The sequence below is a fragment of the Lolium rigidum genome, chromosome 4, assembly GCF_022539505.1.
Source record: "Lolium rigidum isolate FL_2022 chromosome 4, APGP_CSIRO_Lrig_0.1, whole genome shotgun sequence".
Classification (NCBI taxonomy): domain Eukaryota; kingdom Viridiplantae; phylum Streptophyta; class Magnoliopsida; order Poales; family Poaceae; genus Lolium; species Lolium rigidum.
Genome location: NC_061511.1, coordinates 50,381,870 through 50,403,828, shown reverse-complemented (window position 1 = coordinate 50,403,828; position 21,959 = coordinate 50,381,870). Strand labels below are relative to the sequence as shown.

Here is a 21,959-nt window from a genome sequence, read left to right as displayed (position 1 = left end):
TCTTCTTGGATTTACCAAGTTTGAGATAGTGCTAGATCATACAATAAGAAGCTGATGTTATGTTCATGCAGCTTGCTCTCTTCTTGGATTTACCAAGATTGAGATAGCTAGATCATATAATAAGAAGCTGCTGTTATATTCAAGAGAAAGTTCTAAGCGAGCTTGTGTGCAACTACATCGTCCCTTAATTTTTGGACAGGATTCTGTGCGATAACAATTAATAGAGAAAATTCTATGAAACAGTCATATGTTATCCACAAAAACAAGAGGGAATTCATTGTGTGGGGAATTCGGGGAATGTCTATTGGTGCTCGTTGTGTGCAAAATTCGTTTTGGCAAGCTATGGCCTGGTTTCATTCGTTCATCCCTCGCATGGAACATTTCTATGTGGTTCTTATTGCTGCTGCTTGTTGGGCGATTTGGTCTGTTAGGAATAAAGTTACTTTCGAGAAGCATATTTTCAGATCACCTAGTGAGATCATCTTCTACACTATTTCGATGTTATTGTACTTGGGCAGGTCTTCAAAAGGAGGTGGACAAGGAGCAGTCTGACTGGAGGCGCTAAAAGCTGATGCACTCCGCGACGATCGCATTCTCTCGCTCCATCCGTCGCTTCGGCAACGAGCGGATGCTTGCTAATCAACGCCCCCTGAAGCTGTTTTGGTCTGTTGAAGCCCCTGGAGTATCCCAAAACTAGTGATGGCTTTTGTGTCTGTTAGTCTCCTGTTGTCTTTGGGACCTGTTAAACCTTCCTTATGTTTGTGTGTTTTTTCCTGGGAATACTTGTGACGGAGTTTCGGTTTGTGATATCAGGTTTTTGCCCCATAGTGGATGTTATCCACAGTGGGTTTTCTGATACTGCGCCAACTCGCTTCCTTTCTCCTACCCCCTTTTCTTAGTTGTATTGTAATTCGAACTTGGTTTTTGGATAGGATTTTGTGTGATAACAATTAATAGAAACAATAACAATTAATAGAAACAATTTTGCGAAATAGTCATGAATGTAGTACAAAACTATCCAAATGTTACCCACAAAAACCATTCACCCTTTTTCTCGCTTGAGATAGATAAGCATCACCTTATCTCGGTGATGTCTAGGCACGTAGTACTAACTAAGGACAAAAGGGTATCTTTTGCCACATTGCCACCATCAATCTCACGACCGGAAATCGAGTTTCGGAACATGGCAAAGATTTTGCCGTGTGTCTGCACACGACATAGGTCTCGCAGCACAAATTGACGCGAAACCGACCTTTGGCGTGTGTATCTTCTCCGAAACACGATAAAGTCTTTGCCGTGCTAAAACCCATTCACCCTTTTTCTGCTTGAGATAGATAAGCATCACCTTATCTGGTGATGTGTAGGCACGTAGTACTAACTAAAGACAAATGTGATATCTTTCCGTCACGTTGCCACCACCCATGTGAATCTAGCACGTATTCACTTACATTGTGTACACGTTAAGTAACCTACAGACTTGATGGCCTATATATTCAGATTAAGCTGACGAGTTCAACATCTTCAATCGGACGAGTTGGTCCTCGGTTTCATTACCGGGTTAGTGTGGGACTTCTCATTATTTAATTTGATTACCGATTCTTCAAAGTGCTCTCGTTTGACTATTTTTATAATTTATTTTGATTTAGGAGTTAATCAGCAAAGATGAGTTCCGACATGTGTAGCCCTGTCCAAGGGAGCACGCCACTGGTGGCAACAAGACATCGTGGCCGGAGGTGGTGGGGATGTCCGTGGAGGAGGCGACGAAGGTGATTTTGAAGGACAAGCCTGAGGCGCAGATCGTCGTGGTGCCGGCGGGGTCACCGGTCACCTTGGACTACCGCATCGATCGTGTACGCCTCTTCGTTGACACTATTGCCGAGGTCCCCAGGGTCGGCTAGCTTTGCGAGTTCACCAGCTGGCGTATATATATGCAGCTTGCTCTCTTCTTGGATTTACCAAGTTTGAGATAGTGTTAGATCATACAATAAGAAGCTGATGTTCTGTTCATGCAGCTTGCTCTCTTCTTGGATTTACCAAGATTGAGATAGCTAGATCATATAATAAGAAGTCTGCTGTTATATTCAAGAGAAAGTTCTAAGCGAGCTTGTGTGCAACTACATCGTCCCTTAATTTTTGGACAGGATTCTGTGCGATAACAATTAATAGAGAAAATTCTATGAAACAGTCATATGTTATCCACAAAAACAAGAGGGAATTCATTGTGTGGGGAATTCGGGAATGTCTATTGGTGCTCGTTGTGTGCAAAATTCGTTTTGGCAAGCTATGGCCTGGTTTCATTCGTTCATCCCTCGCATGGAACGTTTCTATGTGGTTCTTATTGCTGCTGCTTGTTGGGCGATTTGGTCTGTTAGGAATAAAGTTACTTTCGAGAAGCATATTTTCAGATCACCTAGTGAGATCATCTTCTACACTATTTCGATGTTATTGTACTGGGCAGGTCTTCAAAAGGAGGTGGACAAGGAGCAGCTGACTGGAGGCGCTAAAAAGCTGATGCACTCCGCGACGATCGCATTCTCTGCTCCATCCGCTGCTTCGGCAACGAGCGGATGCTTGCTAATCAACGCCCCGAAGTCTGTTTTGGTCCGTTGAAGCCCCTGGAGTATCCCAAAACTAGTGATGGCTTTTGTGTCCGTTAGTCTCCTGTTGTCTTTGGGACTCGTTAAATCTTCCTTATGTTTGTGTGTTTTTTCCGGGAATACTTGTGACGGAGTTTCGGTTTGTGATATCAGGTTTTTGCCCCATAGTGGATGTTATCCACAGTGGGTTTTCTGATACTGCGCCAACTCGCTTCCTTTCTCCTACCCCCTTTTCTTAGTTGTATTGTAATTCGAACTTGGTTTTTGGATAGGATTTTGTGTGATAACAATTAATAGAAACAATTTTGCGAAATAGTCATGAATGTAGTACAAAACTATCCAAATGTTACCCACAAAAACCATTCACCCTTTTTCTGCTTGAGATAGATAAGCATCACCTTATCTGGTGATGTCTAGGCACGTAGTACTAACTAAGGACAAAAGGGTATCTTTTGCCACATTGCCACCATCAATCTCACGACCGGAAATCGAGTTTCGGAACATGGCAAAGATTTTGCCGTGTGTCCGCACACGACATAGGTCTCGCGAGCACAAATTGACGCGGAACTGACCTTTGGCGTGTGTATCTTCTCCGAAACACGATAAAGTCTTTGCCGTGCTAAAACCCATTCACCCTTTTTCTGCTTGAGATAGATAAGCATCACCTTATCTGGTGATGTGTAGGCACGTAGTACTAACTAAAGAAAAATGTGATATCTTTCCGTCACGTTGCCACCACCCATGTGAATCTAGCACGTATTCACTTACATTGTGTACACGTTAAGTAACCTACAGCTTGATGGCCTATATATTCAGATTAAGCTGACGAGTTCAACATCTTCAATCAGACGAGTTGGTCCTCGGTTTCATTACCAGGTTAGTGTGGGACTTCTCATTATTTAATTTGATTACCAGATTCTTCAAAGTGCTCTCGTTTGACTATTTTTATAATTTATTTTGATTTAGGAGTTAATCAGCAAAGATGAGTTCCGACATGTGTAGCCCTGTCCAAGGGAGCACTGCCACTGGTGGCAACAAGACATCGTGGCCGGAGGTGGTGGGGATGTCCGTGGAGGAGGCGACGAAGGTGATTTTGAAGGACAAGCTCGAGGCGCGGATCGTCGTGGTGCCGGCGGGGTCACCGGTCACCTTGGACTACCGCATCGATCGTGTACGCCTCTTCGTTGACACTATTGCCGAGGTCCCCAGGGTCGGCTAGCTTTGCGAGTTCACCAGCTGGCGTATATATATGCAGCTTGCTCTCTTCTTGGATTTACCAAGTTTGAGATAGTGTTAGATCATACAATAAGAAGCCGATGTTCTGTTCATGCAGCTTGCTCTCTTCTTGGATTTACCAAGATTGAGATAGCTAGATCATATAATAAGAAGGCTGCTTGTTATATTCAAGAGAAAGTTCTAAGCGAGCTTGTGTGCAACTACATCGTCCCTTAATTTTTGGACAGGATTACGTGCGATAACAATTAATAGCGAAAATTCTACGAAACGAGTCATATGTTATCCACAAAAACAAGAGGGAATTCATTGTGTGGGGAATTCGGGGAATGTCTATTGGTGCTCGTTGTGTGCCAAATTCGTTTTGGCAAGCTATGGCCTGGTTTCATTTGTTCATCCCTCGCATGGAACGTTTCTATGTGGTTCTTATTGCTTGCTGCTTGTTGGGCGATTTGGTCCATTAGGAATAAAGTTACTTTCGAGAAGCATATTTTCAGATCACCTAGTGAGATCATCTTCTACACTATTTCGATGTTATTGTACTGGGCAGGTCTTCAAAAGGAGGTGGACAAGGAGCAGCTGACTGGAGGCGCTAAAAAGCTGATGCACTCCGCGACGATCGCCTTCTCTGCTCCATCCGCTACTTCTGGCAACAGGCAGATGCTGCTAATCAACGCCCCCTGAAGCTGTTTTGGTCTGTTGAAGCCCCTGGAGTATCCCAAAACTAGTGATGGCTTTTGTGTCTGTTAGTCTCCTGTTGTCTTTGGGACCTGTTAAATCTTCCTTAGGTTTGTGTGTTTTTCCTGGGAATACTTGTGACGGAGTTTCGGTTTGTGATATCAGGTTTTTGCCCCATAGTGGATGTTATCCACAGTGGGTTTTTCGATCACTGCGCCAACTCGCTTCCTTTCTCCTACCCCCTTTTCTTAGTTGTATTGTAATTCGAACTTGGTTTTTGGACAGGATTTTGTGTGATAACAATTAATAGAAACAATAACAATTAATAGAAACAATTTTGCGAAATAGTCATGAATGTAGTACAAAACTATCCAAATGTTACCCACAAAAACCATTCACCCTTTTTCTGCTGGAGATAGATAAGCATCACCTTATCTGGTGATGTATAGGCACGTAGTACTAACTAAGGACAAAAGGGTATCTTTTGCCACATTGCCACCATCAATCTCACGACCGGAAATCGAGTTTCGGAACATGGCAAAGATTTTGCCGTGTGTCTGCACACGACATAGGTCTCGCAGCACAAATTGACGCGAAACCGACCTTTGGCGTGTGTATCTTCTCCGAAACACGACAAAGTCTTTGCCGTGCTAAAACCCATTCACCCTTTTTACGCTTGAGATAGATAAACATCACCTTATCCGGTGATGTGTAGGCACGTAGTACTAACTAAAGACAAATGTGATATCTTTCCGTCACGTTGCCACCACCCATGTGAATCTAGCACGTATTCACTTACATTGTGTACACATTAAGTAACCTACGGCTTGATGGCCTATATATTCAGATTAAGGCGATGAGTTCAACATCTTCAATCGGACGAGTTGGTCCTCGGTTTCATTACCAGGTTAGTGTGGGACTTCTCATTATTTAATTTGATTACCAGATTCTTCAAAGTGCTCTCGTTTGACTATTTTTATAATTTATTTTGATTTAGGAGTTAATCGGCAAAGATGAGTTCCGACATGTGCAGCCCTGTCCAAGGGAGCACTGCCACTGGTGGCAACAAGACATCGTGGCCGGAGGTGGTGGGGATGTCCGTGGAGGAGGCGACGAAGGTGATTTTGAAGGACAAGCCTGAGGCGCAGATCGTCGTGGTGCCGGCGGGGTCACCGGTCACCTTGGACTACCGCATCGATCGTGTACGCCTCTTCGTTGACACCATTGCGAGAGGTCCCCAGGGTCGGCTAGCTTTGCGAGTTCACCAGCTGGCGTATATATATGCAGCTTGCTCTCTTCTTGGATTTACCAAGTTTGAGATAGTGCTAGATCATACAATAAGAAGCTGATGTTCTGTTCATGCAGCTTGCTCTCTTCTTGGATTTACCAAGATTGAGATAGCTAGATCATATAATAAGAAAGTCTGTCGTTATATTCAAGAGAAAGTTCTAAGCGAGCTTGTGTGCAACTACATCGTCCCTTAATTTTTGGACAGGATTACGTGCGATAACAATTAATAGCGAAAATTCTACGAAACGATCATATGTTATCCACAAAAACAAGAGGGAATTCATTGTGTGGGGAATTCGGGGAATGTCTATTGGTGCTCGTTGTGTGCCAAATTCGTTTTGGCAAGCTATGGCCTGGTTTCATTCGTTCATCCCTCGCATGGAACGTTTCTATGTGGTTCTTATTGCTTGCTTGCTTGTTGGGCGATTTGGTCCGTTAGGAATAAAGTTACTTTCGAGAAGCATATTTTCAGATCACCTAGTGAGATCATCTTCTACACTATTTCGATGTTATTGTACTGGGCAGGTCTTCAAAAGGAGGTGGACAAGGAGCAGCTGATTGGAGGCGCTAAAAAGGTGATGCACTCCGCGACGATCGCCTTCTCTGCTCCATCCGCTGCTTCTGGCAACAGGCAGATGCTGCTAATCAACGCCCCCTGAAGCTGTTTTGGTCTGTTGAAGCCCCTGGAGCATCCCAAAACTAGTGATGGCTTTTGTGTCTGTTAGTCTCCTGTTGTCTTTGGGACCTGTTAAATCTTCCTTAGGTTTGTGTGTTTTTCTGGGAATACTTGTGACGGAGTTTCGGTTTGTGATATCAGGTTTTTGCCCCATAGTGGATGTTATCCACAGTGGGTTTTCTGATACTGCGCCAACTCGCTTCCTTTCTCCTACCCCCTTTTCTTAGTTGTATTGTAATTCGAACTTGGTTTTTTGACAGGATTTTGTGTGATAACAATTAATAGACACAATAACAATTAATAGAAACAATTTTGCGAAATAGTCATGAATGTAGTACAAAACTATCCAAATGTTACCCACAAAAACCATTCACCCTTTTTCTGCTTGAGATAGATAAGCATCACCTTATCTGGTGATGTCTAGGCACGTAGTACTAACTAAGGACAAAAGGGTATCTTTTGCCACATTGCCACCATCAATCTCACGACCGGAAATCGAGTTTCAGAACATGGCAAAGATTTTGCCGTGTGTCTGCACACGACATAGGTCTCGCAGCACAAATTGACGCGAGCCGACCTTTGGCGTGTTTATGTTCTCCGAAACACGACAAAGTCTTTGCCGTGCTAAAACCCATTCACCCTTTTTCTGCTTGAGATAGATAAGCATCACCTTATCTGGTGATGTGTATGCACGTAGTACTAACTAAAGACAAATGTGATATCTTTCCGTCACGTTGCCACCACCCATGTGAATCTAGAACGTATTCACTTACATTGTGTACACATTAAGTAACCTACAGCTTGATGGCCTATATATTCAGATTAAGGCTGATGAGTTCAACATCTTCAATCGAGACGAGTTGGTCCTCGGTTTCATTACCAGGTTAGTGTGGGACTTCTCATTATTTAATTTGATTACCAGATTCTTCAAAGTGCTCTCGTTTGACTATTTTTATAATTTATTTTGATTTAGGAGTTAATCGGCAAAGATGAGTTCCGACATGTGCAGCCCTGTCCAAGGGAGCACTGCCGCTGGTGGCAACAAGACATCGTGGCCGGAGGTGGTGGGGATGTCCGTGGAGGAGGCGACGAAGGTGATTTTGAAGGACAAGCACTGAGGCGCGGATCGTCGTGGTGCCGGCGGGGTCACCGGTCACCTTGGACTACCGCATCGATCGTGTACGCCTCTTCGTTGACACTTGTTGCCGAGGTCCCCGGGGTCGGCTAGCTTTGCGAGTTCACCGAGCTGGCGTATATATATGCAGCTTGCTCTCTTCTTGGATTTACCAAGTTTGAGATAGTGCTAGATCATAAAATAAGAAGGCGATGTTCTGTTCATGCAGCTTGCTCTCTTCTTGGATTTACCAAGATTGAGATAGCTAGATCATATAATAAGAAGCTCGTTGTTATATTCAAGAGAAAGTTCTAAGCGAGCTTGTGTGCAACTACATCGTCCCTTAATTTTTGGACAGGATTATGTGCGATAACAATTAATAGCGAAAATTCTACGAAACAGTCATATGTTATCCACAAAAACAAGAGGGAATTCATTGTGTGGGGAATTCGGGGAATGTCTATTGGTGCTCGTTGTGTGCCAAATTCGTTTTGGCAAGCTATGGCCTGGTTTCATTCGTTCATCCCTCGCATGGAACGTTTCTATGTGGTTCTTATTGCTGCTTGCTTGTTGGGCGATTTGGTCCGTTAGGAATAAAGTTACTTTCGAGAAGCATATTTTCAGATCACCTAGTGAGATCATCTTCTACACTATTTCGATGTTATTGTACTGGGCAGGTCTTCAAAAGGAGGTGGACAAGGAGCAGCTGACTGGAGGCGCTAAAAAGCTAATGCACTCCGCGACGATCGCCTTCTCTGCTCCATCCGCGCTTCGGCAACGAGCGGATGCTTGCTAATCAACGCCCACGAAGCTGTTTTGGTCTGTTGAAGCCCACTGGAGTATCCCAAAACTAGTGATGGCTTTTGTGTCTGTTAGTCTCCTGTTGTCTTTGGGACTCGTTAAATCTTCCTTAGGTTTGTGTGTTTTTCCTGGGAATACTTGTGACGGAGTTTCGGTTTGTGATATCAGGTTTTTGCCCCATAGTGGATGTTATCCACAGTGGGTTTTCTGATACTGCGCCAACTCGCTTCCTTTCTCCTACCCCCTTTTCTTAGTTGTATTGTAATTCGAACTTGGTTTTTGGACAGGATTTTGTGTGATAACAATTAATATAAACAATAACAATTAATAGAAACAATTTTGCGAAATAGTCATGAATGTAGTACAAAACTATCCAAATGTTACCCACAAAAACCATTCACCCTTTTTCTGCTTGAGATAGATAAGCATCACCTTATCTGGTGATGTCTAGGCACGTAGTACTAACTAAGGACAAAAGGGTATCTTTTTCCACATTGCCACCATCAATCTCACGACCGGAAATCGAGTTTCGGAACATGGCAAAGATTTTGCCGTGTGTCTGCACATGACATAGGTCTCGCAGCACAAATTGACGCGAAACCGACCTTTGGCGTGTGTATGTTCTCCGAAACACGACAAAGTCTTTGCCGTGCTAAAACCCATTCACCCTTTTTACGCTTGAGATAGATAAGCATCACCTTATCTGGTGATGTGTAGGCACGTAGTACTAACTAAAGACAAATGTGATATCTTTCCGTCACGTTGCCACCACCCATGTGAATCTAGCACGTATTCACTTACATTGTGTACACATTAAGTAACCTACAGCTTGATGGCCTATATATTCAGATTAAGTCGATGAGTTCAACATCTTCAATCGGACGAGTTGGTCCTCGGTTTCATTACCGGGTTAGTGTGGGACTTCTCATTATTTAATTTGATTACCAGATTCTTCAAAGTGCTCTCGTTTGACTATTTTTATAATTTATTTTGATTTAGGAGTTAATCAGCAAAGATGAGTTCCGACATGTGCAGCCTTGTCCAAGGGAGCACTGCCACGCGGTGGCAACAAGACATCGTGGCCGGAGGTGGTGGGGATGTCCAGTGGAGGAGGCGACGAAGGTGATTTTGAAGGACAAGCCCGAGGCGCGGATCGTCGTGGTGCCGGCGGGGTCACCGGTCACCTTGGACTACCGCATCGATCGTGTACGCCTCTTCGTTGACACTTGTTGCCGAGGTCCCCAGGGTCGGCTAGCTTTGCGAGTTCACCAGCTGGCGTATATATATGCAGCTTGCTCTCTTCTTGGATTTACCAAGTTTGAGATAGTGCTAGATCATATAATAAGAAGCTGATGTTCTATTCATGCAGCTTGATCTCTTCTTGGATTTACCAAGATTGAGATAGCTAGATCATATAATAAGAAGCTGCTGTTATATTCAAGAGAAAGTTCTAAGCGAGCTTGTGTGCAACTACATCGTCCCTTAATTTTTGGACAGGATTCTGTGCGATAACAATTAATAGCGAAAATTCTACGAAACAGTCATATGCAATGTTAAGGAAATCGGTAATCGTTAACTGCTCGGTCGGCTTGGGAGTAGCGATTAATCGGAATTCGGGCGATTAACTGATTTAATCGGTCGGCTATTAATCGGTGCAATCAACACAAATTAGCACTTAAAACAGTTTATATAAGAAAAATAATAGTATATGAGCCTCTATATGTCTGTCCCTACTTCTCTAGAGCCTAAAATCCTAGAAAAACATGTACGCTTCTCCTCCGTGACCTTGAACAGGTCACGGGTGAATCAGGATCCATTAGCCGAAGCCGCGTTCCTTCCTTCCACTTCTTCTCCTCTCAGCTCTGAAGTTTATCTTTTCCCACCACCTACCTAGGGTACGACCCCACTTACCCCTCAACCACCTAGCCTATTGAAGGCGTCCTCAAGCTCCTAGACAAGCTCCTTAAGGTGGTCGAGCTCCTGTATCTGAGGTCTGGGCAACTGCGAGTAACTGGTCTGGGAGGTCTAGGAACTATTTGGCAATTGTGGAAATCAAGCTAACGGAGGCTGCAATCAAGCAGGAGCTTTGCAAAACCTACTTAATTGGGGAGGGGTAGTGCCTGTATTAGAGATATGCATTGAAAATTTTGTAATTTTTTTAGCAAGTGTAGTAGTTAATCGGAAATATACCTAGTAATCGGACATTAAGACTGATTAATCGGACTAAAGGATTAACATAAGAGATTAATGGTAATCGACACGGTCAGACCCCTAGTAGCGATTAATCGGCCTAGTAATCGTTGAATCGGCCTAGTTTTTGAACAGTGGTCATATGTTATCCACAAAAACAAGAGGGAATTCATTGTGTGGGGAATTCGGGGAATGTCTATTGGTGCTCGTTGTGTGCCAAATTCGTTTTGGCAAGCTATGGCCTGGTTTCATTCGTTCATCCCTCGCATGGAACGTTTCTATGTGGTTCTTATTGCTGCTGCTTGTTGGGCGATTTGGTCCGTTAGGAATAAAGTTACTTTCGAGAAGCATATTTTCGGATCACCTAGTGAGATCATCTTCTACACTATTTCGATGTTATTGTACTGGGCAGGTCTTCAAAAGGAGGTGTACAAGGAGCAGCTGACTGGAGGCGCTAAAAGCTGATGCACTCCGCGACGATCGCCTTCTCCGCTCCATCCGCCGCTTACGGCAACAGAGCGGATGCTGCTAATCAACGCCCCGAAGGCTGTTTTGGTCGCATTGAAGCCCCCGGAGTATCCCAAAACTAGTGATGGCTTTTGTGTCTCGTTAGTCTCCTGTTGTCTTTGGGACCTGTTAAATCTTCCTTATGTTTGTGTGTTTTTCCTGGGAATACTTGTGACGGAGTTTCGGTTTGTGATATCAGGTTTTTGCCCCATAGTGGATGTTATCCACAGTGGGTTTTCTGATACTGCGCCAACTCGCTTCCTTTCTCCTACCCCCTTTTCTTAGTTGTATTGTAATTCGAACTTGGTTTTTGGATAGGATTTTGTGTGATAACAATTAATAGAAACAATAACAATTAATAGAAACAATTTTGCGAAATAGTCATGAATGTAGTATAAAACTATCCAAATGTTACCCACAAAAACCATTCACCCTTTTTCTGCTTGAGATAGATAAGCATCACCTTATCTGGTGATGTCTAGGCACGTAGTACTAACTAAGGACAAAAGGGTATTTTTTGCCACATTGCCACCATCAATCTCACGACCGGAAATCGAGTTTCGGAACATGGCAAAGATTTTGCCGTGTGTCTGCACACGACATAGGTCTCGCAGCACAAATTGACGCAGAACCGACCTTTGGCGTGTGTATCTTCTCCGAAACACGACAAAGTCTTTGCCGTGCTAAAATCCATTCACCCTTTTTACTGCTTGAGATAGATAAGCATCACCTTATCCGGTGATGTGTAGGCACGTAGTACTAACTAAAGACAAATGTGATATCTTTCCGTCACGTTGCCACCACCCATGTGAATCTAGCACGTATTCACTTACATTGTGTACACATTAAGTAACCTACGAACTTGGATGGCCTATATATTCAGATTAAGCCGATGAGTTCAACATCTTCAATCGGACGAGTTGGTCCTCGGTTTCATTACCGGGTTAGTGTGGGACTTCTCATTATTTAATTTGATTACCGGATTCTTCAAAGTGCTCTCGTTTGACTATTTTTATAATTTATTTTGATTTAGGAGTTAATTAGCAAAGATGAGTTCCGACATGTGCAGCCCTGTCCAAGGGAGCACTGCCACTGGTGGCAACAAGACATCGTGGCCGGAGGTGGTGGGGATGTCCGTGGAGGAGGCGACGAAGGTGATTTTGAAGGACAAGCTCGAGGCGCGGATCGTCGTGGTGCCGGCGGGGTCACCGGTCACCTTGGACTACCGCATCGATCGTGTACGCCTCTTCGTTGACACTGTTGCCGAGGTCCCCAGGGTCGGCTAGCTTTGCGAGTTCACCTGCTGGCGTATATATATGCAGCTTGCTCTCTTCTTGGATTTACCAAGTTTGAGATAGTGCTAGATCATACAATAAGAAGCTGATGTTCTGTTCATGCAGCTTGCTCTCTTCTTGGATTTACCAAGATTGAGATAGCTAGATCATATAATAAGAAGCTCGTTGTTATATTCAAGAGAAAGTTCTAAGCGAGCTTGTGTGCAACTACATCGTCCCTTAATTTTTGGACAGGATTACGTGCGATAACAATTAATAGCGAAAATTCTACGAAACAGATCATATGTTATCCACAAAAACAAGAGGGAATTCATTGTGTGGGGAATTCGGGAATGTCTATTGGTGCTCGTTGTGTGCCAAATTCGTTTTGGCAAGCTATGGCCTGGTTTCATTCGTTCATCCCTCGCATGGAACGTTTCTATGTGGTTCTTATTGCTCGTTGCTTGTTGGGCGATTTGGTACGTTAGGAATAAAGTTACTTTCAAGAAGCATATTTTCAGATCACCTAGTGAGATCATCTTCTACACGATTTCGATGTTATTGTACTGGGCAGGTCTTCAAAAGGAGGTGGACAAGGAGCAGCTGACTGGAGGCTCTAAAAAGCTGATGCACTCCGCGACGATCGCCTTCTCTGCTCCATCCGCTGCTTCTGGCAACAGGCAGATGCTGCTAACCAACGCACCCTGAAGCTGTTTTGGTCTGTTGAAGCCCCTGGAGTATCCCAAAACTAGTGATGGCTTTTGTGTCTGTTAGTCTCCTGTTGTCTTTGGGACCTGTTAAATCTTCCTTAGGTTTGTGTATTTTTCCTGGGAATACTTGTGACGGAGTTTCGGTTTGTGATATCAGGTTTTTGCCCCATAGTGGATGTTATCCACGAGTGGGTTTTCTCGATACTCGCGCCAACTCGCTTCCTTTCTCCTACCCCCTTTTCTTAGTTGTATTGTAATTCGAACTTGGTTTTTGGACAGGATTTTGTGTGATAACAATTAATAGAAACAATAACAATTAATAGAAACAATTTTGCGAAATAGTCATGAATGTAGTACAAAACTATCCAAATGTTACCCACAAAAACCATTCACCCTTTTTACGCTTGAGATAGATAAGCATCACCTTATCCGGTGATGTCTAGGCACGTAGTACTAACTAAGGACAAAAGGGTATCTTTTGCCACATTGCCACCATCAATCTCACGACCGGAAATCGAGTTTCGGAACATGGCAAAGATTTTGCCGTGTGTCTCGCACACGACATAGGTCTCGCAGCACAAATTGACGCGAAACCGACCTTTGGCGTGTGTATGTTCTCCGAAACACGACAAAGTCTTTGCCGTGCTAAAACCCATTCACCCTTTTTACGCTTGAGATAGATAAGCATCACCTTATCTGGTGATGTGTAGGCACGTAGTACTAACTAAAGACAAATGTGATATCTTTCCATCACGTTGCCACCACCCATGTGAATCTAGCACGTATTCACTTACATTGTGTACACATTAAGTAACCTACAGCTTGATGGCCTATATATTCGGATTAAGCTGATGAGTTCAACATCTTCAATCAGACGAGTTGGTCCTCGGTTTCATTACCGAGGTTAGTGTGGGACTTCTCATTATTTAATTTGATTACCGGATTCTTCAAAGTGCTCTCGTTTGACTATTTTTATAATTATTTTGATTTAGGAGTTAATCGGCAAAGATGAGTTCCGACATGTGCAGCCTCTGTCCAAGGGAGCACCGCCCCAGTGGCAACAAGACATCGTGGCCGGAGGTGGTGGGGATGTCCGTGGAGGAGGCGACGAAGGTGATTTTGAAGGACAAGCCTGAGGCGCAGATCGTCGTGGTGCCGGCGGGGTCACCGGTCACCTTGGACTACCGCATCGATCGTGTACGCCTCTTTGTTGACACTGTTGCCGAGGTCCCCAGGGTCGGCTAGCTTTGCGAGTTCACCAGCTGGCGTATATATATGCAGCTTGCTCTCTTCTTGGATTTACCAAGTTTGAGATAGTGCTAGATCATACAATAAGAAGCTGATGTTCTATTCATGCAGCTTGCTCTCTTCTTGGATTTACCAAGATTGAGATAGCTATATCATATAATAAGAAGCTGCTGTTATATTCAAGAGAAAGTTCTAAGCGAGCTTGTGTGCAACTACATCGTCCCTTAATTTTTGGACAGGATTATGTGCGATAACAATTAATAGCGAAAATTCTACGAAACAGTCATATGTTATCCACAAAAACAAGAGGGAATTCATTGTGTGGGGAATTCGGGGAATGTCTATTGGTGCTCGTTGTGTGCCAAATTCGTTTTGGCAAGCTATGGCCTGGTTTCATTCGTTCATCCCTCGCATGGAACGTTTCTATGTGGTTCTTATTCTTGCTTGCTTGTTGGGAGATTTGATCTGTTAGGAATAAAGTTACTTTCGAGAAGCATATTTTCAGATCACCTAGTGAGATCATCTTCTACACTATTTCGATGTTATTGTACTGGGCAGGTCTTCAAAAGGAGGTGTACAAGGAGCAGCTGACTGGAGGCGCTAAAATGCTGATGCACTCCGCGACGATCGCCTTCTCTCGCTCCATCCGCCGCTTACGGCAACGAGCGGATGCTTGCTAATCAACGCCCCATGAAGCTGTTTTGGTGCTGTTGAAGCCCCGGAGTATCCCAAAACTAGTGATGGCTTTTGTGTCCGTTAGTCTCCTGTTGTCTTTGGGACTCGTTAAATCTTCCTTAGGTTTGTGTGTTTTTCCTGGGAATACTTGTGACGGAGTTTCGGTTTGTGATATCGGGTTTTTGCCCCATAGTGGATGTTATCCACGAGTGGGTTTTTCGATCTTGCGCCAACTCGCTTCCTTTCTCCTACCCCCTTTTCTTAGTTGTATTGTAATTCGAACTTGGTTTTTGGACAGGATTTTGTGTGATAACAATTAATAGAAACAATAACAATTAATAGAAATTTTTTTGCGAAATAGTCATGAATGTAGTACAAAACTATCCAAATGTTACCCACAAAAACCATTCACCCTTTTTCTGCTTGAGATAGATAAGCATCACCTTATCTGGTGATGTCTAGGCACGTAGTACTAACTAAGGACAAAAGGGTATCTTTTGCCACATTGCCACCATCAATCTCACGACCGGAAATCGAGTTTCGGAACATGGCAAAGATTTTGCCGTGTTTACGCACACGACATAGGTCTCGCAGCACAAATTGACGCGAAACCGACCTTTGGCGTGTGTATGTTCTCCAAAACACGACAAAGTCTTTGCCGTGCTAAAACCCATTCACCCTTTTTCTGCTTGAGATAGATAAGCATCACCTTATCTGGTGATGTGTAGGCACGTAGTACTAACTAAAGACAAATGTGATATCTTTCCATCACGTTGCCACCACCCATGTGAATCTAGCACGTATTCACTTACATTGTGTACACATTAAGTAACCTACAGCTTGATGGCCTATATATTCAGATTAAGCTGATGAGTTCAACATCTTCAATCAGACGAGTTGGTCCTCGGTTTCATTACCAGGTTAGTGTGGGACTTCTCATTATTTAATTTGATTACCAGATTCTTCAAAGTGCTCTCGTTTGACTATTTTTATAATTTATTTTGATTTAGAAGTTAATCAGCAAAGATGAGTTCCGACATGTGCAGCCCTGTCCAAGGGAGCACTGCCACTGGTGGCAACAAGACATCGTGGCCGGAGGTGGTGGGGATGTCCGTGGAGGAGGCGACGAAGGTGATTTTGAAGGACAAGCCTGAGGCGCAGATCGTCGTGGTGCCGGCGGGGTCACCGGTCACCTTGGACTACCGCATCGATCGTGTACGCCTCTTCGTTGACACTGTTGCCGAGGTCCCCAGGGTCGGCTAGCTTTGCGAGTTCACCTAGTTGGCGTATATATATGCAGCTTGCTCTCTTCTTGGATTTACCAAGTTTGAGATAGTGCTAGATCATACAATAAGAAGCTGATGTTCTATTCATGCAGCTTGCTCTCTTCTTGGATTTACCAAGATTGAGATAGCTAGATCATATAATAAGAAGCTCATTGTTATATTCAAGAGAAAGTTCTAAGCGAGCTTGTGTGCAACTACATCATCCCTTAATTTTTGGACAGGATTACGTGCGATAACAATTAATAGCGAAAATTCTACGAAACAGATCATATGTTATCCACAAAAATAAGAGGGAATTCATTGTGTGGGGAATTCGGGGAATGTCTATTGGTGCTCGTTGTGTGCCAAATTCGTTTTGGCAAGCTATGGCACTGGTTTCATTCGTTCATCCCTCGCATGGAACGTTTCTATGTGGTTCTTATTGCTTGCTTGCTTGTTGGGCGATTTGATCCGTTAGGAATAAAGTTACTTTCGAGAAGCATATTTTCAGATCACCTAGTGAGATCATCTTCTACACTATTTCGATGTTATTGTACTGGGCAGGTCTTCAAAAGGAGGTGTACAAGGAGCAGCTGACTGGAGGCGCTAAAATGCTGATGCACTCCGCGACGATCGCCTTCTCTGCTCCATCCGCTGCTTCTGGCAACAGGCAGATGCTGCTAATCAACGCCCCCTGAAGCTGTTTTGGTCTGTTGAAGCCCCTGGAGTATCCCAAAACTAGTGATGGCTTTTGTGTCTGTTAGTCTCCTGTTGTCTTTGGGACCTGTTAAATCTTCCTTAGGTTTGTGTGTTTTTCCTAGGAATACTTGTGACGGAGTTTCGATTTGTGATATCAGGTTTTTGCCCCATAGTGGATGTTATCCACAGTGGGTTTTCTGATACTGCGCCAACTCGCTTCCTTTCTCCTACCCCCTTTTCTTAGTTGTATTGTAATTCGAACTTGGTTTTTGGACAGGATTTTGTGTGATAACAATTAATAGAAACAATAACAATTAATAGAAACAATTTTGCGAAATAGTCATGAATGTAGTACAAAACTATCCAAATGTTACCCACAAAAACCATTCACCCTTTTTCTGCTTGAGATAGATAAGCATCACCTTATCTGGTGATGTCTAGGCACGTAGTACTAACTAAGGACAAAAGGGTATCTTTTGCCACATTGCCACCATCAATCTCACGACCGGAAATCGAGTTTCGGAACATGGCAAAGATTTTGCCGTGTGTCTGCACACGACATAGGTCTCGCAGCACAAATTGACGCGAACCGACCTTTGGCGTGTGTATCTTCTCTGAAACACGACAAAGTCTTTGCCGTGCTAAAACCCATTCACCCTTTTTCTACTTGAGATAGATAAGCATCACCTTATCTGGTGATGTGTAGGCACGTAGTACTAACTAAAGACAAATGTGCTATCTTTCCGTCACGTTGCCACCACCCATGTGAATCTAGCACGTATTCATTTACATTGTGTACACATTAAGTAACCTACAGCTGGATGGCCTATATATTCAGATTAAGCTGATGAGTTCAACATCTTCAATCAGACGAGTTGGTCCTCGGTTTCATTACCAGGTTAGTGTGGGACTTCTCATTATTTAATTTGATTACCAGATTCTTCAAAGTGCTCTCGTTTGACTATTTTTATAATTTATTTTGATTTAGGAGTTAATCAGCAAAGATGAGTTCCGACATGTGCAGCCCTGTCCAAGGGAGCACTGCCACTGGTGGCAACAAGACATCGTGGCCGGAGGTGGTGGGGATGTCCGTGGAGGAGGCGACGAAGGTGATTTTGAAGGACAAGCCTGAGGCGCAGATCGTCGTGGTGCCGGCGGGGTCACCGGTCACCTTGGACTACCGCATCGATCGTGTACGCCTCTTCGTTGACACTGTTGCCGAGGTCCCCAGGGTCGGCTAGCTTTGCGAGTTCACCAGCTGGCGTATATATATGCAGCTTGCTCTCTTCTTGGATTTACCAAGTTTGAGATAGTGCTAGATCATACAATAAGAAGCTGATGTTCTGTTCATGCAGCTTGCTCTCTTCTTGGATTTACCAAGATTGAGATAGCTAGATCATATAATAAGAAGCTGATGTTATATTCAAGAGAAAGTTCTAAGCGAGCTTGTGTGCAACTACATCGTCCCTTAATTTTTGGACAGGATTCTATGCGATAACAATTAATAGCGAAAATTCTACGAAACAGTCATATGTTATCCACAAAAACAAGAGGGAATTCATTGTGTGGGGAATTCGGGGAATGTCTATTGGTGCTCGTTGTGTGCCAAATTCGTTTTGGCAAGCTATGGCCTGGTTTCATTCGTTCATCCCTCGCATGGAACGTTTCTATGTGGTTCTTATTGCTGCTGCTTGTTGGGCGATTTGGTCTGTTAGGAATAAAGTTACTTTCGAGAAGCATATTTTCAGATCACCTAGTGAGATCATCTTCTACACGATTTCGATGTTATTGTACTGGGCAGGTCTTCAAAAGGAGGTGGACAAGGAGCAGCTGACTGGAGGCTCTAAAAAGCTGATGCACTCCGCGACGATCGCCTTCTCTGCTCCATCCGCTGCTTCTGGCAACAGGCAGATGCTGCTAATCAACGCCCCCTGAAGCTGTTTTGGTCTGTTGAAGCCCCTGGAGTATCCCAAAACTAGTGATGGCTTTTGTGTCCGTTAGTCTCCTGTTGTCTTTGGGACCTGTTAAATCTTCCTTAGGTTTGTGTGTTTTTCACGGGAATACTTGTGACGGAGTTTCGGTTTGTGATATTAGGTTTTTGCCCCATAGTGGATGTTATCCACGGTGGGTTTTCTCGATCTTGCGCCAACTCGCTTCCTTTCTCCTACCCCCTTTTCTTAGTTGTATTGTAATTCGAACTTGGTTTTTGGACAGGATTTTGTGTGATAACAATTAATAGAAACAATAACAATTAATAGAAACAATTTTGCGAAATAGTCATGAATGTAGTACAAAACTATCCAAATGTTACCCACAAAAACCATTCACCCTTTTTCTGCTTGAGATAGATAAGCATCACCTTATCTGGTGATGTCTAGGCACGTAGTACTAACTAAGGACAAAAGGGTATCTTTTGCCACATTGCCACCATCAATCTCACGACCGGAAATCGAGTTTCGGAACATGGCAAAGATTTTGCCGTGTTTCTGCACACGACATAGGTCTCGCAGCACAAATTGACGCGAACTGACCTTTGGCGTGTGTATTTTCTCCGAAACACGACAAAGTCTTTGCCGTGCTAAAACCCATTCACCCTTTTTCTGCTTGAGATAGATAAGCATCACCTTATCTGGTGATGTGTAGGCACGTAGTACTAACTAAAGACAAATGTGATATCTTTCCGTCACGTTGCCACCACCCATGTGAATCTAGCACGTATTCACTTACATTGTGTACACATTAAGTAACCTACAACTTGATGGCCTATATATTCAGATTAAGCTGATGAGTTCAACATCTTCAATCAGACGAGTTGGTCCTCGGTTTCATTACCAGGTTAGTGTGGGACTTCTCATTATTTAATTTGATTACCAGATTCTTCAAAGTGCTCTCGTTTGACTATTTTTATAATTTATTTTGATTTAGGAGTTAATCAGCAAAGATGAGTTCCGACATGTGCAGCCCTGTCCAAGGGAGCACTGCCACTGGTGGCAACAAGACATCGTGGCCGGAGGTGGTGGGGATGTCCGTGGAGGAGGCGACGAAGGTGATTTTGAAGGACAAGCCTGAGGCGCAGATCGTCGTCGTGCCGGCGGGGTCACCGGTCACCTTGGACTACCGCATCGATCGTGTACGCCTCTTTGTTGACACTGTTGCCGAGGTCCCCAGGGTCGGCTAGCTTTGCGAGTTCACCAGCTGGCGTATATATATGCAGCTTGCTCTCTTCTTGGATTTACCAAGTTTGAGATAGTGCTAGATCATACAATAAGAAGCTGATGTTCTGTTCATGCAGCTTGCTCTCTTCTTGGATTTACCAAGATTGAGATAGTTAGATCATATAATAAGAAGCTGCTGTTATATTCAAGAGAAAGTTCTAAGCGAGCTTGTGTGCAACTACATCGTCCCTTAATTTTTGGACAGGATTCTGTGCGATAACAATTAATAGCGAAAATTCTACGAAACCGTCATATGTTATCCACAAAAACAAGAGGGAATTCATTGTGTGGGGAATTCGGGGAATGTCTATTGGTGCTAGTTGTGTGCCAAATTCGTTTTGGCAAGCTATGGCCTGGTTTCATTCGTTCATCCCTCGCATGGAACGTTTCTATGTGGTTCTTATTGCTGCTGCTTGTTGGGCGATTTGGTCTGTTAGGAATAAAGTTACTTTCGAGAAGCATATTTTCAGATCACCTAGTGAGATCATCTTCTACACTATTTCGATGTTATTGTACTGGGCAGGTCTTCAAAAGGAGGTGGACAAGGAGCAGCTGACTGGAGGCGCTAAAAAGCTGATGCACTCCGCGACGATCGCCTTCTCTGCTCCATCCGCTGCTTCTGGCAACGAGACGGATGCTTGCTAATCAACGCCCCTGAAGCTGTTTTGGTCCGTTGAAGCCCTGGAGTATCCCAAAACTAGTGATGGCTTTTGTGTCTGTTAGTCTCCTGTTGTCTTTGGGACCTGTTAAATCTTCCTTAGGTTTGTGTGTTTTTCCTGGGAATACTTGTGATGGAGTTTCGGTTTGTGATATCAGGTTTTTGCCCCATAGTGGATGTTATCCACAGTGGGTTTTCTGATACTGCGCCAACTCACTTCCTTTCTCCTACCCCCTTTTCTTAGTTGTATTGTAATTCGAACTTGGTTTTTGGACAGGATTTTGTGTGATAACAATTAATAGAAACAATAACAATTAATAGAAAAAAAATTGCGAAATAGTCATGAATGTAGTACAAAACTATCCAAATGTTACCCACAAAAACCATTCACCCTTTTTCTGCTTGAGATAGATAAGCATCACCTTATCTGGTGATGTCTAGGCACGTAGTACTAACTAAGGACAAAAGGGTATCTTTTGCCACATTGCCACCATCAATCTCACGACCGGAAATCGAGTTTCGGAACATGGCAAAGATTTTGCCGTGTGTCACGCACACGACATAGGTCTCGCAGCACAAATTGACGCGAGACCGACCTTTGGCGTGTGTATCTTCTCCGAAACACGACAAAGTCTTTGCCGTGCTAAAACCCATTCACCCTTTTTCTGCTTGAGATAGATAAGCATCACCTTATCTGGTGATGTGTAGGCACGTAGTACTAACTAAAGACAAATGTGATATCTTTCCGTCACGTTGCCACCACCCATGTGAATCTAGCACGTATTCACTTACATTGTGTACACATTAAGTAACCTACAGCTTGATGGCCTATATATTCAGATTAAGGCTGATGAGTTCAACATCTTCAATCGGACGAGTTGGTCCTCGGTTTCATTACCAGGTTAGTGTGGGACTTCTCATTATTTAATTTGATTACCAGATTCTTCAAAGTGCTCTCGTTTGACTATTTTTATAATTTATTTTGATTTAGGAGTTAATCAGCAAAGATGAGTTCCGACATGTGCAGCCACTGTCCAAGGGAGCACTGCACCGGTGGCAACAAGACATCGTGGCCGGAGGTGGTGGGGATGTCCGTGGAGGAGGCGACGAATGTAATTTTGAAGGACAA

The 21,959-nt window shown here is 43.7% G+C and overlaps 6 protein-coding genes across 6 annotated transcripts; all 6 read left to right on the top strand.

The window, feature by feature from the left end:
* The first annotated feature begins 3,579 nt into the window (after nucleotides 1-3,579).
* Nucleotides 3,580-3,816, top strand: LOC124646472 (subtilisin-chymotrypsin inhibitor WSCI-like). Its single transcript, XM_047186575.1, has one exon. It carries the CDS (start codon nucleotides 3,580-3,582, stop codon nucleotides 3,814-3,816), a length of 237 nt encoding a protein of 78 aa, XP_047042531.1.
* Nucleotides 3,817-5,533: 1,717 nt separating this feature from the next.
* Nucleotides 5,534-6,457, top strand: LOC124647019 (subtilisin-chymotrypsin inhibitor WSCI-like). The gene is made up of 2 exons (XM_047187024.1): nucleotides 5,534-5,741; nucleotides 6,324-6,457. Exons 1-2 carry the CDS (start codon nucleotides 5,534-5,536, stop codon nucleotides 6,455-6,457), a joined length of 342 nt encoding a protein of 113 aa, XP_047042980.1.
* Nucleotides 6,458-12,135: 5,678 nt separating this feature from the next.
* LOC124646476 (subtilisin-chymotrypsin inhibitor WSCI-like) lies at nucleotides 12,136-12,372 on the top strand. The gene has a single exon (XM_047186579.1). The coding sequence runs from the start codon at nucleotides 12,136-12,138 to the stop codon at nucleotides 12,370-12,372; it is 237 nt and encodes a 78-aa protein (XP_047042535.1).
* Nucleotides 12,373-16,019: 3,647 nt separating this feature from the next.
* LOC124646486 (subtilisin-chymotrypsin inhibitor WSCI-like) lies at nucleotides 16,020-16,256 on the top strand. Its single transcript, XM_047186591.1, has one exon. It carries the CDS (start codon nucleotides 16,020-16,022, stop codon nucleotides 16,254-16,256), a length of 237 nt encoding a protein of 78 aa, XP_047042547.1.
* Nucleotides 16,257-17,961: 1,705 nt separating this feature from the next.
* LOC124646488 (subtilisin-chymotrypsin inhibitor WSCI-like) lies at nucleotides 17,962-18,198 on the top strand. Its single transcript, XM_047186593.1, has one exon. The coding sequence runs from the start codon at nucleotides 17,962-17,964 to the stop codon at nucleotides 18,196-18,198; it is 237 nt and encodes a 78-aa protein (XP_047042549.1).
* A 1,700-nt stretch (nucleotides 18,199-19,898) lies between these two features.
* On the top strand, nucleotides 19,899-20,135 carry LOC124646483 (subtilisin-chymotrypsin inhibitor WSCI-like). Its single transcript, XM_047186589.1, has one exon. It carries the CDS (start codon nucleotides 19,899-19,901, stop codon nucleotides 20,133-20,135), a length of 237 nt encoding a protein of 78 aa, XP_047042545.1.
* The last annotated feature ends 1,824 nt before the right edge of the window (nucleotides 20,136-21,959 follow it).